Source organism: Stenella coeruleoalba (assembly GCF_951394435.1).
Source record: "Stenella coeruleoalba genome assembly, chromosome: X".
NCBI lineage: Eukaryota > Metazoa > Chordata > Mammalia > Artiodactyla > Delphinidae > Stenella > Stenella coeruleoalba.
In genome coordinates, this window is record NC_137152.1 from 88,006,974 (window position 1) to 88,025,744 (window position 18,771).

Below are 18,771 nucleotides of genomic sequence, written 5' to 3' on the forward strand. Positions count from 1 at the left end.
TCACAGGTACAAGTCACTGACAGGGACTAGGTCTAGGACAGAGGTTAGTGGACTTTTTCTGTAGAGAGCCAGATAGTAAATAATATAGGCTGTGTGGGCCATATCTGTGCTCTGTTTCATGTTCTTCTGTTTTTCTTCACAGTCTTTTAAAAATGGAAAAACAAGCCATGGGACAAGGGTCCCATGGGCCAGTTTGCAGACGCCTGGTCTAAGATATAGCTACAAAACCATCTCCATCCTGTGCTTCTACCATACAACTTCAGTTTCTACACCTGTCTAAGAGGCTGGTGTGTCTCACTGTTAACACGGAAAACAGTTCAAAGTATGCCCAACCCATCCAGTCAGCCAGACTTTCAGTGGCAGATGCCACCTAATGTCTGCTAGATGTTGGCCTCCTGGGGAAAATCAATATCCCTATACCTAAGCGGAAGTTGGGATTAGTGTTGGGGGTAGGGCTAAGCTCTGGGGACTGAAGCGTTGATTGAACGATGGATTCCTGAGTTCAAGGTCCATAGGTATAATAAAAGTACAATGTGGTTCCAGAAGCGCAAACCAGCTTCTTGCCTAACACTTCCAATTTCCCCTTATTCTCACGGCCGCTACTTTCATCAAAGAAGATTCAAAGGGTATCCATTCAGTATTCGGCAGGGTTAGTAAGGTTCAGCTTAGTAAAATACACACCCAAGTTCCTATTCAGGCTTAAGGAGAGGTTTAGGGACAGGACTAGGTTTTACCCTGGTCCTTTGGCTGTCAGGGGCTGTTTATTACCTCAAAATTCCTTTTCTCCCTCTTGGGGGCAGTGATTCCTTACTTTGCTGGATTTCCATTGTCTTAACACAGATGTGATCTGTTTTCCTCCCCTGTTGCCATGGCAGTGTTTGGAGGCCTCTGTGACTCAACCAGCTCATACTATGTTGGTAATACATCTTTCTCCCCCACTCCCTGCTGCATATTGGTTTGGTCCTTAGTTGTGAAGGTCCTTATGCCAATCTGGCGCTTGTGCTTTCTCCGTCTCACCTTCTCACGTATGCACTCACGCCCACAACTTGGTCACTGAAGGCAATTCTCTTCCAGTAAAACGCCAATTAATTCATGTAGCTATGGAGTCCAACATATCGTGTAATTTCTAGCTAAATGTATCACATCAGCACCCTTACTCTCTTAGATTATTTCAAATGAGGTTGAGAATGGGCTTGAAATGTGTTATTTTTCTCTTTCCAGCCACTCATAAAAGTAGCCTTGCAAGGGCATGGTATCTTTTAGAGATCTTTTTTTATTTTTATTTTTTTTTTTTTTTTTTTTGCCGTATGCGGGCCTCTCACTGTTGTGGCCTCTCCCGTTGCAGAGCACAGGCTCCGGATGCGCAGGCCCAGTGGCCATGGCTCACGGGCCCAGCTGTTCCGCGGCATGTGGGATCTTCCCGGACCGGGGCATGAACCCGCGTCCCCTGCATCGGCAGGTGGACTCTCAACCACTGCGCCACCCGGAAAGCCCTAGAGATCTTTTAGATCCCAATATTTGAGCTCTATCTGGATGAATGGAATGAAATAAAAGTGATGACACCAAGATCCAATAAACGTCTTAACAATCCCAGAACTGAGGGTTGTGATGTGGGGAGCGGGTGGGAAGAGGGAAAACTACGTCAGTGTAGAGCAGGATTTCTCAACCATTTCTCACTATTGATACTTTGGGACAGATGATTCCTTGATGTTGTGATGGGGGGCTATCCTGTGCCAGTCGCACACCCCCAGTTATGAAGACCAAAAGTGTCAATAATAACTGTCAAATGTCCCCGGGGGTGGGGCCAGGGCAAAATCGCCGCTGGTTAAGAATCGCTGGTAGAGACCAAGCTTGCCAAGCCCTTTGGGTCACTGTTAGTGCTCCCATGATCCCATGTAAGCCTTCCAAGTACGGCACCTCCCCATATCGTCTAATGTGGGAAAATGTCAAATAGCCCAAGTGTGTACTTTGCTCTAAAATTTACTACAGTCTTTTCATAATCTTGCCAACTCTAAAAGCATCATTAAAAAAAACCAAACCCTAAGTAGTGCAGCATGTGTACACTTCCCTGAAACTGGTATTCTTCTTTAGACTTTTAATGTCGTGATGCTACCAGCACAGACTCCTGCATTGGACAAGGGTCTGCAGTGGTTGCCCCTCGGCTACTTAACGAGCTCTCCAGAGAAGCAGAAGATAGGGCACACTTGGAGGCAAGCAAAGACATTTGAAATAATGTACAAAGATCTGACAGCATACGGGTGGTCCGAGAAGCCCGGGATAGCCATCAGGGCCTGGAAATCCAACAGCTCCTTGAGTTCCATTACAGCCATCCAGGCCAGGTGGGCCTCTGGGTCCTGGCTGTCCAGGGTGGCCCTGTTCAAAGAGAAAGAAGGGATCAAGTCAGCCACAGGACTCTCAGCTACTCCAAGCTCCACAGCGAGAGAAGTCAAGGATGCTGTCAAACTCTGGCTCCTTGCCCACTCCCTTTGCCCCATCGCCTCTGCTGCCATCGCTGTTCATTATACTCAGGTGTAGGTGGCTGATGACAGCTCAGTGTTACCCCTCCCCAAAAGATCGCTGTTTTAATAGGATCCAAGCTGAAACCAAAGGGATCAAACGTGAAGAGATGGGCTACACAGGGTGCTGCAACTTCACCTTCCTTCAGTACAAAGATGTACTAAGATGTACTAAGATGGGGCTTAGCTGCCAGGCAGCTGGACTGCTACCAACAGGGAATCATGCCAGGCCTCGGGAATTCCTCAGAACAGACTGGAACCTGGGCAGCCTGGCACGGCTTTCTGTATTGGAAGCTCTGCATGGGAAATGAGGCTGGATTTTGGTCAAGAGCAGAAGGAGTTTCCATAGCACCACCTCTCCTGAATGCTGCTTGGTCAAAAATAAACAAGTCAAGAAAGAACCACACTTTGAACCTTATTTTGTCATTATCTCACGTCATGCTATTGCTTCAGTCAAGGAACTGTATCTTCTCTTCTTCATACTCATTACTGAGGCAGTTGTTTTGCTGGGGAATCAGTAATCATTCACATACAGTTGGTGTCTGAATTCAATAATTCTGTGCTTTCTTGGTGCACAGAATCTACCTCTTTTTAGGAAATATATCTTTTTCAATCTATCAAAAGCAGGTTGTGTGTTGGGTATGGAACAAAGAGATGACCTGAAAGACCAAAAATCTAGATGGGTCAATAAAAGGTAGACTCCCACCCTCCCATACACACTTTTAAAAGCCATATATACACACACACACACACACACACACACACACACACACACACATACATACACATATATATATACATGTATATACATATATATTTTTTGGCTTTAAAATATATATAAAATATATATTTGGCTTTAAAAAGTATATACATATATGTATAATATATATGTGTATATATTTAATGATTTGAGGGAAACATGCCATGTGTTCAAAAATCAACTTTTCAAATTATTAGAGGAAACAACCTTTTGTCAAATGCTTATTGTGAGAATGCGCCACAGAATTCTGTTTCATTGTCATTGCTATTATAGTTGTAGGAGATAGATGATATGTTAATGCAAGAGTATGAGTCTAGACTGCTGGACTTATGGAATGCAGAGTCCAGAGGAGTGGTCAATAAACATATCTTTGCAATAAACCTGTTATAAGCTGTGCCTCTCCGGACTCAGGTGAGGAGTTTTATTTGCACTGGGGAAACTGAGACAGCTTACTAGAGTCATCAACATCTTATTACCAAATGAGATGGCTATTCCTGTTTGCCCTGAAGATCTACACTCTACCTTCCCTAGATCTGTGCCTTGGGAGGCTGACCTTCACGGATGGTACTGTCTAGGCTCCCTTTCCCTCTGTCTTCCAATTATATTTGGTCACTGGGAGGCACAAGCAGGAGATGGGAGAGCACGAGAAGGACGAGCACAGATTGTTTATTTCTCCCATGCCCTCCCTCCTTGGCTATATTTCTGGCAGTGGCCACATTTCTCTATAATCTTAGCTCCCACTGGGCAACTGTTATTCCATGGCTCCAGGTCTTACAGGGTTCCAGTATTACCATTCCTCCTTTCCCCTTTGGGACTAGGGGTGGTAACAGCTTTGTGCTGGTTGCTTCACCCTGCACTGTTGTTTCCCTTAACCCCGCTTGCACCCTTTAAATAAGCCCTTCACTTAACTCTATTTAGTCGACCCCTTCAGGTGGAGTGTCTATTTCTTCCTGGGATCCTAATCACCATTTTTAAATGTCCCGGCCAAGTTTGCTAGGGGTTATCTCTCAACTGGGTAACAGAGATGAGTTAAGACAAGACAACAGGCTGGCTCAGTACTAGGGATGTTCCTTAGCCCTGGGACCTTGGTTTTGCCCTTTCTGGGTAGAGATAATGACTTTACATATGTGTGTGCCAGCTCTCCAAGGGAATGCAGCTCTTTGAGGGAGAAAACCACGGTTCTATATAATCACAGGGGATTGAACACACAGAATAGGTGGATCTGCTGTATTCCAGAAAAGCACTGTTCCTCAGAACCCAGAGTGCAAAGGAAAAGTTTCCATTTGGTGAGTGGTACGTGGTCACTTTGAAGATACAAACCTCGTGTGTTCATTTATGAGTCTCTAGGCGGGGAAATGTTTGAGATTGACTCCACGGGAAAAGCTAAACATAAATTGCAAAGGACAACTTGAAGACTTCTGCTTCCAACTTATTTGAACTGAAAACATTGGCTCAACCTACATTTCTCGTGGGTGCCAACAGCCCAACTCACAGCTGTGATATCATTAAAAGCCACAGCCCTACCGCCCCTCGTCCACGTTGTTTTAATGTTGAATATCTTTATGACTGCTTGCTTGTTCACTCTCAACTGGTGGCCGTGCCCCTTAGTGCACAGACTTGGATGCTCTTGCTCATTCATGTGGAAAGTGTCTACATGACAGCAAAGATGGAGTTCTGGGACCAAAACCAGTGACACAGATGTGAGCAGTCCGCCAATATCAAGAGGGGAAACCAGATTTGTGCAGTGATCCAGTTTAGTAAGATGTGCTTTGGGGAAGCTGTTGGTTTTAGCCAAATGGCTTAATAAAGTGCTGCTGAGCGTTGGGCAGAATCATAAGTCTGACTGGGCTGAGGGTATCTGTGTTTTCCTCTGTCTGAGGGAGTCTTGCCAGTCTGAGAACTGCTGCTTCTATAGGCATTAGAGGTTGGACTCAGTCCCCCCAATATTTCTGGAGTTCCTGCTCTATGCTGAATTTAGCCCTGGGGTCTCTGAGGCCTCTGAGAGGAGCAGAAGACAGACTCCGTGCTTTCAAGGAGCTAGATACGGCTATCGTACAAGACAGTCAATAAATACCATGCACCATATGTAATAAGGAGCTAGAGCGTGTGGGACAGACGCCAAAGACTCCTGGAAGAATAGAGATGGAAAGGAGAGGTAAGCTGTCAACAGGAGGTGCTCATTAATACATCATGAATAGCTGGAAGAGAGGGAGGGAACAGGGGATGATAATTTCTTAGAGTAAGTGAGGCTTGGAGCCTGAAGCTAAAGCGATTGAAAGTCAAAAGAAAAAATGTGCAACCTTAGGTCAAGGGAAGGGCCAAGCTACGGGCCAAGGGAGTGGGGACTTCTACTGGGAGCAGCGCACTCATTTGGAGGAATCTGGACAGCTGCGACTCATTCTCCCAAGCAACGAAGCCCTCAAAGAGAAGTGGTCAATTTCTAGAAGCCCTCTGGCTCTGTTGGCCACAAGTTGGAGGCAGAAGTGTCCAGCTGGACTCTGGGGTGGGCTCCAGCTCAGAACTGGAATCAGCCTCTGCTTCACAGGATTCATTTCCTTCCAGCCCCCATTAAAAAGAGACTACGGGAGGAAGGGTATAGTACTGTTGCGAGCTTCAAATCCTCCACTCATCTCTGGTGAAGCCAGCTCTGCAGGATGAATGGAAGAGGTGGCCTCCAGTTTGCTAGTTTCCCTCACCCATTGGTTCCCACAAGATACACATTCTGAGTGGAGACTCTGGACGACGTGGTCATAGAACACAGACATGAGAAAATGCCAGGGGATGGCGTAAAAGGGTGGCCAACCCCATCCACTTATTTCCCCACTGGCCCCTTCCTGGGCATTTTTCAGACTCTGCAGTTGAATAACAGGCAGAAATATGATGGCCGATTTGTTGATACGTATAACAAATACAAGGTAAGTGAGCCTTCTATTCTCTAAATCCACAAATGTATATGAGATCTGGGGAAAAAGTGAATCAGATGATAATACCTTTGAGGGCAGAGCCATATGCCTTTTTTGTATTCCCATAGTAGAGTGCCAGCACATAGCGGGTACTCAAGAAATTCCTATAGATTGGCACAAAGAAATTCGAACCCCCTTAGCTGATACTAGATGATTATGTAGTGTAACACAAGAAGCTGTTAAGTCAAGAGTTTACCAAACTGCTTTGATATGGTTCAAAAGAACTCCTTAGAGGTTGTTTGAAAGATAAAGGCAGGAGGTAGGACTTCCCTCAAATGGAGGAGCTCCATTTTTTCCTGTTCTATATATGCTGAGCTTCTACACAAGATTTGGTTCTTCTCTTAAGGTTGAAAACCACTGCTAGAGGCAAACACAGTCCAGGCTAAAGATTAAATATATAGAGAAGTGCTGAAGGATATAACTAAAAAGTGATAGCAGTAAGTTCCAAATACTGTATCTTAGAGGCTGGAGAAATGTTACCATGCAACCTCCAGTGGCAGGATAAGTAGGGATATTGGGTGAAAATGGAGAAACTAAGGGATTGAGCTGGATGGAATGGGAAAAGGAGATGTCTGCAAGCTCCGGACTCCCCACTTATCTCTGGCAAAGCCAGTTCCTCAGGATGAATGGAAGAGGCTGTCTCCAAGTGACCTTAGGAGTAGCCACTTTGTAAAAACCATCAACAAAGCAAAAAAACAACCTAACGAATGGGAGAAGATATTTGAAAATGATATGACTGATAAGGGGGTAATATCCAACATATATAAACAGCTCATACAACTCAATATCAAAAGAACAAACAACCCAATTAAAAAATGGGCAGAAGAACTGAATAGACATTTTTCCAAAGAAGAAATGCAGATGGCCAACAGGCACATGAAAAAATGCTCAACATCACTAATCATCAGGAAATGCAAATCAAAACCACAATGAGGTATGACCTCACATCTATCAGAATGGCTATCCTCAAAAAGAACACAAATAACAAATGTTGACAAGGATGTAGAGAAAAGGGAACCCTCCTACACTGTTGGTGGGAATGTAAACTCGTGCAGCCACTGTGGAAAACGGTACGGAGGTTTCTCAAAAAAATAAAAATAGAACTATCATATGACCCAGCAATTCCACTCCTGGGTATATATCCGAAAAAAACAAAAACACTAATTCAAAAAGATACATGCACCCCAATGTTCATAGCAGCATTATTTACAATTGCCAAGATATGGAAGCAACCTAAGTGTCCATCAACAGATGAATGGATAAAGAAGACGTGATATATATATATACCACAATGGAATACCACTCAGCCATAAAAAAGACCGAAACTTTGCCATTTAAAGCAACATGGATGGACTTGCAGGGTGTTATGCTAAGTGAAATAAGGCAGACAGAGAAAGACAAATACTTTACGATGTCAATTATATGTGGAATCTAAAAAATACAACAAACTAGTGAATATAACAAAAAGGAAGCAGACTCACAGATACAGAGAACAAACTAGTGGTTACTGGTGGGGGAAGGGAGGGGCACTATAGGGGATGGGGGAGTGGGAGGTACAAACTATTGGGTGTAAGACAGGCTCAAGGATGTATTGTACAACACAGGCAATATAGCCAATGTGCTGTAATAACTGTAAATAAAAAGCAACCTTTAAAAATTGTATTTAAGAGTCAAAAAGGAAAAAAACAATTAAAGGGAAATTCACTCTGAAATAAGGCTGAAGAAAGAAATTATTAAAATTAAATGTATTAAGGTATCACTAAGTATTTTTCTATCTAATTTCATGAACCCCCTTAATTTTCTTATAATGAGGATGTATGTGCTCTAATGTGGCACTGTCTTCACACCAGTCCCTCATCCCCAATGAAAGCTCCCCTCAAGCCATAAGACCTAACTCACTTTGTCTAAGATACTGATGGTCTTTTATGCCTGCACATGTCTCTGCATCCCCCAACCATATGGTTTAGCTCTGCCCGTAACTGAATCCCAAGGAAACTGTGGATGAGCACTGCCCTTTAAGCCTTACCACGCACATCTCAACACTTGACCCTGAGCACGTGTGCCTGAGACAGGATGTTGTTAAGGCCAAAGTGCTTGAGCTATGAGGCAGAACCTAGAGGTTGTATTAAAAATGCCTCTGTGCAATGGATAAACAACAAGGTCCTACTGTATAGCACAGGGAACTATATTCAGTATCCTGTGATAAACCATCATGGAAAAGAATATGGAAAAAATGTATATATATGTATAACTGAATCATTTTGCTGTACACCAGAAGCTAACACAACATTGTAAATCAACTATACTTCAATAAAATAAATTTCAAAAATGCTTCTATGAACACACTCACCGGAATCCCATTGATGCCAAGAAAGCCAGGAACTCCCATGGGACCCTAAGAAAAGGAGGAGGGAGAGGAATGTAAGAGATGATATAACTGATCTCCATTAGATGAAGTGGGTTTGTTCATGTGATTCATGACCTAAGTCGTTAAGAAGTATTTTGTACCTCCCTCCCCACATTGCATCACCTTGCTCCCTATTCCACTTCCAAGCAATCACTAGCCCCTACCTAAGGTCTCGGACAGTTCTTGTCTTAGACAACGTGGTGTAAGACCTAAAAATAAGGCTCAATATTACATGCTGCCTTGACATCTGGGAAAACTGGGAGGGCCTCAAATGGCCTAAGCAAAAGTTCATTTCTCCACTCTGCTTCTGAAGATAAGGTCTCTTGGGCAAACGACCCTTCTTATTAAATAGACCAGGTGCAGTTCTCGCTTATTCCTGAGTAGTGGGTTTCCGTCCCCTGCTGGCCCACTGAATTTTTCAAACAAGCCAGTCATACTCTCCCTCGAGAATCAAGGGGCACTCACCCTGTTGACATGACAAAAGTCTGCTTCTCACAGCCCCTTGTGGCCCATTCTGTTCCAGAGCGCAAGCCCTGTGTGGCCCTCCATGGGGTGTGATGTCCTCCTCCCCTGTGCTGTGAGTGTATGTGACTAATAAACCTGTTGTTGATCTCTTCTGTCCAATGTCAGGTGTCATATCTTCGGCCATCCCCAGGACCCTAGAGCAGGAATCCCTCCCTCACCAATGGGGTGAATAGGAGGTGATTAAAATCGGCAGATAACATAAACTGAACTGCTAACCTCAGTCAGCCAGCCACCATGACATGACCAATCTTTCTTGCCTCTCTTTCCCTATATTTGTGGCCCAGCTGGCTTCCAAGCATCTGACCCCTTGCATCCCGTTCCCCTTGCTTGGATTCCTTTGCTGCCCTGTTGATTGGCCTCCTGACCCGTGCCCAGTTCAAACCCACATGACTTCCCACCACGGTCAGCCCACTTGTCTAGCAAATAGCTTATACATGCACTTTCTGACTTGCTGGCTATGGGAATCTCTCCAAAAATGGGCTGTAGCAGCACAACACCCAGCCTGTCTCTTATTAAAGTATGTAGCCTGGTACCAAGGTATCTGGGATTAGTATCCTTTCCATAAATAAACAGAACTGAGATTTAGAACCTTTTACCTTCACACTCACAGCCCATGAGTCAAAGGAAAAATCAAGCTTTGGTGTTCTTACCTTATCTCCTTTTGGTCCATACGGTCCCAGAGGTCCTGGGGAGCCCCTTTCTCCTTTCAACCCTGATAAACCACTAGGGCCAGGAAATCCTTGAGGACCCACTGGACCTTGAATTCCAATTGGTCCTGGTCGCCCCTAAGATGGACAGAAGGAGTACGATTAGTCAACAGAGGACTTACCATCCCCGCTTCCCATTTTCCCATGCACAAAGAACACTGTCATCACTTCACTAAATAATTTTGGCTTAGAGACCTATGAAGCATGTCAAAGTTCCAGACACGGATCAGAACAGGCTATTTTAGGGGCCGCTAAGCTTATTTGGATAGAACATATTTTATAAGCACATTTAATAAGATTCATGTGCGCCAAGATCCTTCAACTTTGTACTTCTTAGGAGATTAGTTATTCAGGCTGGATAATATTGTCCTCTTCCTAGTTAATGCTAGGCCATCAGAAGAGTGAAAGAACAGAACTCTGGAGAGCATCAGGACGTTTTCGAACCCATGTCCAAATGGCCAACCGCATGCTTGCAGTGAAGCCCGGAAATGGCTGTGCCTGGAGAACACTGCCTCGGTGGGCCAGAGGGAGGAGAACCCAGAAACCCACGGTTGACCAACCTGTCAGCTTATCTTTGACGGCAGTTCCCAGAACCCCAGCACTGCAACTAGAAACAGACACTCACAGCGAACACACACACATTGTTTATCTGCTCCCTCTCTATGCCCCTGCGCCCCCGCCACCTGTACAGTGTTGAATGTGTAAAATCCAAGAAGCCTGAGAATATCCATTAAGTATCAATGATGATAGCAAGAGGGAGAAGCCTGAGGATTTTGAATGCCCTGGTGATAAAGTGTCTGTAACAATTAAATCTGAGAGTTCAGGCTGACATTTTCTAGCTGACCGAGATAGAGAATTAACCCCAGTGGGTGCAACAGAGGCCGGCTAGTCTGTTTAGAACAAATCCCAGAAGGGACTGAATTTTCTTGGCAGAAAAATGAAAACCATTAGTAATGTGCATTAACTCTCAGAGAACACAACACCGTATCAGGTAGAAAGCCTGTTTTCATAAACACTTCCATCTCTGCCCCTTAGCCCCTTTTACCGACTGTCCGCAATTTCCTACAAACCTGTGCAAAATTCTGAGAAAAGTCCATTAAACATGCCCTTTAATATTCACCTTCAAGATTTACTTTTGAAAGGGCTGAGAAGAGGACAGATGCTTTATGCAGTGGTTAGACTCACGTACTGGAGACGCAAATGTCAATCAGGCCCACGAAGACCCGGGACTCTTGCAAAGAAGTAAAAGATGCTCTTCCCAAGGAGATGCAATTCTCTGAGGCTGCCACCCACCAATCAAACTTTCCCGACCCGTAACACGCAACCTACAGAGGGTGCTAGGCTGCAGAATGCTTAACAGGCTTATTTCTGAGAATGATGGGGTGGGAGGTTAACTTTTGCTTTTTATGCTCTTACCTCCTGTTGGTTGGACTTCTGTTTACAATGATTCTCTTATTTATTACTCTTATAAATTTTCGCTGTATACACACACACACACACACACACAACTAAAAAGTAAAAGAACAACACTTAAAAAAATAGTGCTGGGTTGTGGTTGAGGATTAACAAAGAAGTCTAAAATGTGGGCCTAGCTTTCAAGACTAATGTACACAAAACCATTGCAAACAGTTCAAGTCCGGAATGGAGCAGAAGTGCTGCGGGAACACAAAGGCAGGGCTGGCCATGGAGGGTTTGTGGAATGCTTACATTCTGTCCACGGCTCAGGGGAGTCATGGGCCACACTGGAAAGGCTGAGTGGGCCCCAGCTGAAGTAGGCCTGGAAAGCAAGGCAGGGAAGTTGAAGACTTGATGTGGCAGGAAATAGGGAACCCTTAGAGGTTTGGGGACACAGGAAGGATGGGAGGAAGGCAGTGTTTCAGGGCTGAAACTCATCAACAAGTGTTCAGGAGAACCCACGCATGTGCGCGTGCGCGCTTGTGTGTGTGTGTGTGTGTGTGTGTGAGAGAGAGAGAGAGAGAGAGAGAGAGAGAGAGAAAGGATGAGGCCAGGGCAGCCTGCCTGAGGCTGGAACAAGGGAGACAGATAAGAACCAGCTGTTGGGGGAGGAAAGGACTGGTTGGTGGGAGGATGAGAGGCACGATAGGTTTGGCGAGACCATGTTATTACTAGCAAAGGAGATGCAGTCAGGGCACTGAATGCTTGACCCAAATCTGAGCCCTGCCCAAAGCTTTCGCGCATCAAGGGAGGGGAGGTGAGAGCATGATAAACCGTTGAACAGCTACTGAGAGGGCAGACTGTGGCGTGGCCCAATTCCCATCTCGCTCACATCACTAGAGCCCGAGCAGTGCCTGGTGTGGGCATAGGGGCTGGCACACTCCAGACCTGGTCTCTTGCCTTTGTGAGTGCACACTCAGCAAGAATAAGCAAAGAGACATAGGAGTGAGGCAATTCTCTGGCTGGATTTAACAGGAAATCTGATTCCATCCAGAAAAGGCAGGCTTCCATGGCCCGCTCCCTCTCTCTTGGCTGGGAGGGCAGGCTGAATTTACCATAGCCACACAGATGACTCCTCCGTTCCAGTCAGAGAGCTTAAAGTGAGTCTCTGAAAGAGCTCATGGATTCTTTGAATTCGAATTCTTTTTCCAAAGGGGCATTTGAAACGGTACCCCTTGGAGGAAGGTGTACTTCTGGGCTGGTCCCGGCTAGAAACCTCTCAGACAGAAGCAGGGCCTGCGGGATGTCTTAAGGCCTCTGAGGCGCTGTTGGCCCAGAACTTCCTCTTTAGTGTGGTACCAGGCCCTTCTGGAGCCTGCAGTCCTAGGATACGAGACAAGGAGGCTTCCTATCCACTGAGGTCCTTTCTTTCATACAGTGGCACAGAGCACCGTGAACAGACGAAGATGGCCAAAAAAAAAAATTGAGAGAGACATTTCTTTCTTGGGCTGTTCTGTCAGCCATCTCTAGCTATGCTTACTCTGTGCCTATAGCTGTATGATCTTTTCCCTCGTCTCCAATGCACAGGCTTTCTGTCACCCTGCCCAGTGGACTGCTGACGCTTAATACTAAATCAGTGATGAAGTGCTTTTTTTGGTTTGTTCGCTTGTTTTCCTCCAAACAAGCTATCGGTGGCACTTTTCATAACGGCCAGCAGAGGGCAGTGTGAGAACACAGAGGCTACAGATAAGCAGGTGGGTGGGTGGGCCTCTCCCTCTCCCACTACAGAGAAAAAGAAATCAAACCGGTGTCAGAGAAGTCACGGAATGTTGGAGCAAGAAGGGTCCTTAGAGACCGTTCCATCCAGGCTCTATTTTATACACACGGGGAAAAAAGGAGGCCGAGAGAACGGGAAGGACTTGTTTAGGTCACGTAGCTAGTGAGGAACAGCATGGGACTCAAACTAGACCACCCGTTGCCAGCGTGTGGCTCTCTCCCTGTTTGCCAGTGGCAGATGTCCTGGGGGGGTCCTTGAGGCTGCCCACCCCTCACCCCAGGCCCGCCCCTGGGACTGTCCCCATCAGTAGGCTGCAGTAGCCAGATGCTCACACATCATTTCTCTCTTCCTAACTGATCATTTCACAGAACCAATCTGAAACATCATCACTGTTTGGACTGCTAGCAGAATTTCAATGGGCTTGGACCAATGCCCTGCCCTGATACATGTCATTTATTTTGGCAAATAGACCCAGACAGGGCAGAAGGGACTCCTCCAAGTCTTTCCAACAAGCTCTCCTGCCTCCATCTGCTCGGTATTTTAAATATGCACATCAGGGTCTAATTCTCAAGAGAGTGAGCTGGGACTTGAGCCTAAGGCCCAGGCTGGCTGCCTCCTGCTGACCACAGTGGGTTGGGATCAGCGTGTAGTGGTTCTTTTTTAGATAGTGCTTGGGACAACGCTGGCTTTTTAAAACTATATATAAATTTATTTATTTCGGCTGTGTTGGGTCTTCGTTGCTGCACGCGGGCTTTCTCTAGTTGCGGCAAGCGGGGGCTACTCTTCGTTGTGGTGCGTGGCCTTCTCATTGTGGTGGCTTCTCTTGTTGTGGAGCACGGGCTCTAGGTGCGCGGGTTTCAGTAGTTGCGGCTCGCGGGCTCAGTAGTTGCGGCTCGCGGGCTCTAGAGCACAGGCTCAGTAGTTGTGGTGCACGGGCTTAGTTGCTCTGCAGCATGCGGGATCTTCCTGGACCACGGCTCGAACCTGTGTCCCCTGCATTGGCAGGTGGCTTCTTAACCACTGCACCACCAGGGAAATCCCCAGTGTGTAGTTTAATTTCACCTTCGATCAGACCACACCCGAACCCCAGCCCCAGATTACTGGGTTAGCTGACCCAGAAATGGGCCTGCATATGAAGCAGTACACATATGCAGAAATAACATCTAAGAACCTTAACAGCACATGCCTCCAACCATGTAGAACTATGAAACTAAGAGGGGAATGACTTTTCATTACGAAGCCCATTTCTGCCTTTTTATCCCTCCCTCAAGGTTCCAGTGTCCTTCTCCCATAAAATTAAAATTTGTTCTTAAGGAAGAATCTGAAATTCATTCCCACTGAGGCATAAATGACTGACAACAACTTAGAGCTTTACTTCTCCCCAGGGGATTTGTATTTTAATGGAGAGCAAAGTGTTAAGCTAGGGGATGCAAATGATATTTATGAAGCACAGAAGGGAAAAGCGGTGTGCACAGGCTTTCTTAAGGACCTGGCTATACTGCAGGATGTGGTGGAGTGCTGTTACGTGGTACCATGGTGCAGGCTCTAGAGTAGGACAGACCTGGAGTCAGATCTTAGTGCCATTTAATAGCTATGTGACCTTGGGCAAGTGACTTAACCACTCTGAGTTTCTAAGGGCTCCAAGAAATAATAGCTCTAGTGTAGGGTTATTGGGAGCATTTGAGTCAGTGAATGTAACACACCTGGGAGATAGTATGAACGTATCTGTTTCCTCTCTTCTTTAAGGCATGTTTATGGTACAATGGAGACGTTATAATTGGGTACTTAATGCTCCTTAAGTATAAGTGGGCAATGCACAGACAACACTGTGAAACTCTCTTTGGGGCAGAGATGAGTGCCCAGGAATGAATGGGCACTCCACATCTGGGAGAGTATTTCCCCTCTTAGCACTGATGTCCTGGATCTCTTGGGCACTCAGCTCTTCAGGGTCTGCTCATTCTCCTCAAAGGGACCTCATCTACAAGCTAATGACTCCCCAGTCTGAACCTCCAGACCAGATTCCTCTTCTCAATGTGTCAGATCCTTATAGCCAATGGCTTACCAGACCTCTTCACCTGGATATTCCAACTCAAACTCAACAAGACTAAAGCTGAACCAATCATCTTTTCCCCAGCCTCATTCCCCAAACCAGATGCTTCCTCCTGAGTTAATGGAACTAACTCTGTAAATAGCAGTCCATCTACAAAGCTGATAAAGCCAAAAACCCAAGGGTCCTCCATGACCTCTCTCTTTCCCTCATCTTCTACATCCAATTCACCAGCAAGGACTGTCAATTCCACCTTGAAAATATAACTGAAACCTGTCCGTTTTTCTCTGCCTCCATGGTCTTAGTTTAGGACTTCATTGTCTCTCCCCTAGAGTGTTGCCACAGCCTCCCACTTGGTCTGCCATTCTCCAGTCTAGCTTTAGTCTCTCCCAGCATCCTGCCTCAGGGCCTTTGTACATGCCTTTGTTCTCCTGGCTAGCTCCTATTTATCATTCAGGCTCCAACCAAGATATCAGCTCTTTCAGGGAAACTTTCATGATTACCCCCCTCCACAGAATGGGCTAGATTGCCTCTTTGTGTCCATACCCCCCACAAGAGATTGAACTCCTTTAAGACAGGGCCTGTGTCTTACTTCCCACTGAATCACTTGTGCTAACTACAGTGCCTCATATACAGTGGGTGCTCAGTAAATGTCTGCTGAATGGAGAAATGAATGAATGAATACACACACCAAGAAGCCAGAGGGCCAGGTGTATCAATATCTTCTTTGGAAGTCTGGATGGCTGCACTAGAGTACGAGCAAGAAACATCTGATCACGGAACAACAGAAAAGAGAGCTGCACCAGACTTAGGCAGTCATCCAGTTCAGGATGGAGAAGTTGAAGCCCAGAAAGGGAAAGGGACTAACTCAAGTTCATACAGTATCACCTCTGGACACATCACAAGTGGAAGGGAGTGGATGGGGCAGCAAGACCAGAGACAGGGAACCCAGTGAGGAGGCTGTGATCTCTGGGAGAGAAATAATGGTGACCTGAACTAGGTTCATGGCAGTGAAGACAGGGACAAGATGGATTTAAGAGATATTTCAGAGGCTAAAAATGATAGGACTTGATGCTAGATTGGAATTGGTGGGTAAGACAGGGAGGTGTGAAGGAGGACTCCCGAGTCTCTTGATTGGGCGACCGAGTGGATCTCTTCACTGACGTGAGGAAGCTTAGGGGAGGAAGTTTTGGGTGGAAGATGAGAGTTCACCTCTGGAGAGGTGGGGATTAAGATACCTTCGGGCCATCTTGGGAGATGTTCAGCACCTGTTTCTGTCACTAGACTGGAAAGTCTGAGAGGGTAGGGAGCTCAACTGACTTTGTTTGCCCTGGTATCTCTGAGAGATGCAGTGTCTGGTGTGCAGTAGACCCTCAAAACATAGTTGTGTGGAAAAAGCACAATTGTGGAATGAATGAAAATACAGAATTAAATATGCACATGGGAATCCTTGAGAAGGCCACTTCCAAGTCTCATTAGGGGCAAAATGGGATTAAAAGACTTTGCTGCCATCCCGAAACATCCCTTGTGGCCTTTGGGAAAAGGGGAGCAGAAATTCCTGACCTCCAGCCTAGGGACCAGGTGGCTTGAATTCTACAATTTGTCCCTACTTTTCAGCTGGAGTTCCCATCTCAGCTATGAGGCCAGGGCGGAGTGGGTGTAAGAACTTAACAGATTCTGGCCTAAGTAGCTGGGATCTCTCCCTAGCCATGAAATATGTGGTAAGCAGGAAACTAACGAAGATACCCCCCAAGGGCAGATTACTTAAGAAACTTCAGAACACTATTCCTTTCACCATTCTTTCGGAGCATCACGATACACCTGTGAAGTAGGTGGCGGGCACCAAGCTACAAAGCGGCTAGTCAATGAGGCTTGCTAATTTCACACAGCTGGTCAGTGGCAGCGTGAGTATCAGGGCCTCCCCATCAGTTCTGTGCTCCTTCTATTGCGACAAACGGAAACAGCCATCCGTACAGCCCTACAGTCCACTCTCCTAGTAACAGCACTAATGGTCTAGCGCTGTCTGCAGAAGTAAATAACAGAGAAAGGACACCGGCAGGTGAAGAGTAGGTCTAAAGTCGGCAGATAAAGACTCATATTATACAGATATACAGATCCATTTGGTGGCCCAGGAAGCCCTGGTTCAGCTTGATAATGTTAGCATCATCTACAATTCGCCAGCACAGCCAGTGACCCTTCCCATCTTCCAAAAAAAAAAAAATAATAATAATAATAGGTGATTGGTGTCTACCAAAGAAAGAACCCCCAAAATTCTCAGTGTCTGCCATAGCTGAGAAGCAGTATCAGAGTCTCGCCCTCAACACCCAAATGAAAACACATTTATTTTCTAGTTCTTAAGCTATAATCAGTGTTTGAAGCAGCCAGCCCAGGCATGAAGACATGCATCTACATGTTTTGTTTGCAAAGACACACACACCCATCCCATTGGCTGTTGTCAGCATGTTTAAATTTTTGGAAAGACACCTCCCAGAGTGCTAACGTTTAACTCTTGCTAGGCAAGGCTCTGCAGCCCTCCATTCTACCTGTTTATTCACATTTCTCTTCTGAAACATAATAATAACCTTCTTTTCACCAAACACATACTAAGTGCCGTCTCATTTAACCTGTCTCCTTTAATCCTCTAAACAGCCCTAACAGGTGGGTATTAGCTGCATCTTACAGATGAGGAAACTGAAATATAGACAGGGTAAGGAATTTGCTTGAATTCACACAGTAAGCAACTGGTGAAGCCAATTTTGGTGATACCAAATCCTCTGCTTCTTCTACCAAGCTTATATTGCCTCTCTGCATTGAATAATGCCCTGAAAGTTACAACAGAAGCACAAACCCACTTGAAGAGGAGCAGTGAGAGCTACTCTGGGCAGAAAATATTTTCATTTTCATTGATACTGGAACAATTCATCTCAATTTTCCCAATCTTTTCACTGGAACAGGTACTATTTAATAGAAACTCGCTTAACAGAATTAATAAATTAAGTCACAAAAGGCATTTCAAGGGGTAGCACATCCTAGACCTTAAAAAGATGGAAGATTCCTTCTTGTTCCACAATTAAAGTGGCCTTATTGATTGGTCTGTGGGCAATGGACAGTTTACTAGCTTCTCGTAGACAACTTCTAATGTGCTACGAGTCCCTAATGCTAGCATATTCAATTAGGGGTGGGAGGGGGAATACAGGCACAGTGTACTAATTTGATGATCATCGTGGTGAGAGAAATTGGTAATTTTGTCTTTAAACATGTCGTATTTTCCCTTGCCCTTGGGGAATGCTAATAAGTATTAAAATAGGATGAAGCAGAGACGTCTGCTAGATAGAGGCAAATAAGTTGATGAAGAATTTTCAGATCTCCCTTTTCTCTATAACATGTTCCTAAAACTACATCAGAAACCAGAAAAATCTTTTCTTTTGTGATAATAGTATTATAATTGGGATGGTCAAGAAGCCCACATCAAATGAAACTGGAAATATGACCAATAGTTGGCCACAAAAATAAAAACAGAACAACCAAACACCTCTGTAACCATTACAAATGGTTGAATGAGTCCCCATAACCCTTCAAATATACACGCAGACTATACAAAGAGCTCCACTGTACTATAAAGTGTGTGCTGAGTTTCCAGACTGCATGAGAAAATAAATACAGCTCTATCTACT

The 18,771-nt window shown here is 45.3% G+C and overlaps 1 protein-coding gene across 6 annotated transcripts in view; it reads right to left on the minus strand.

Annotated features, from left to right (window-relative positions):
- COL4A6 (collagen type IV alpha 6 chain) overlaps positions 1-18,771 on the minus strand; it is a 284,095-nt gene that overhangs the window by 57,145 nt on the left and 208,179 nt on the right. For all 6 annotated transcript variants that reach the window (XM_079911243.1, XM_079911244.1, XM_079911246.1 and 3 more), the window contains 3 exons: positions 9,822-9,956; positions 8,590-8,634; positions 2,257-2,373 (listed from right to left, as the gene is read on the minus strand). In XM_079911243.1, coding sequence (XP_079767369.1) covers positions 2,257-2,373; positions 8,590-8,634; positions 9,822-9,956 — 297 coding nt within the window. The remainder of the gene's footprint in view (positions 1-2,256; positions 2,374-8,589; positions 8,635-9,821; positions 9,957-18,771) is intronic.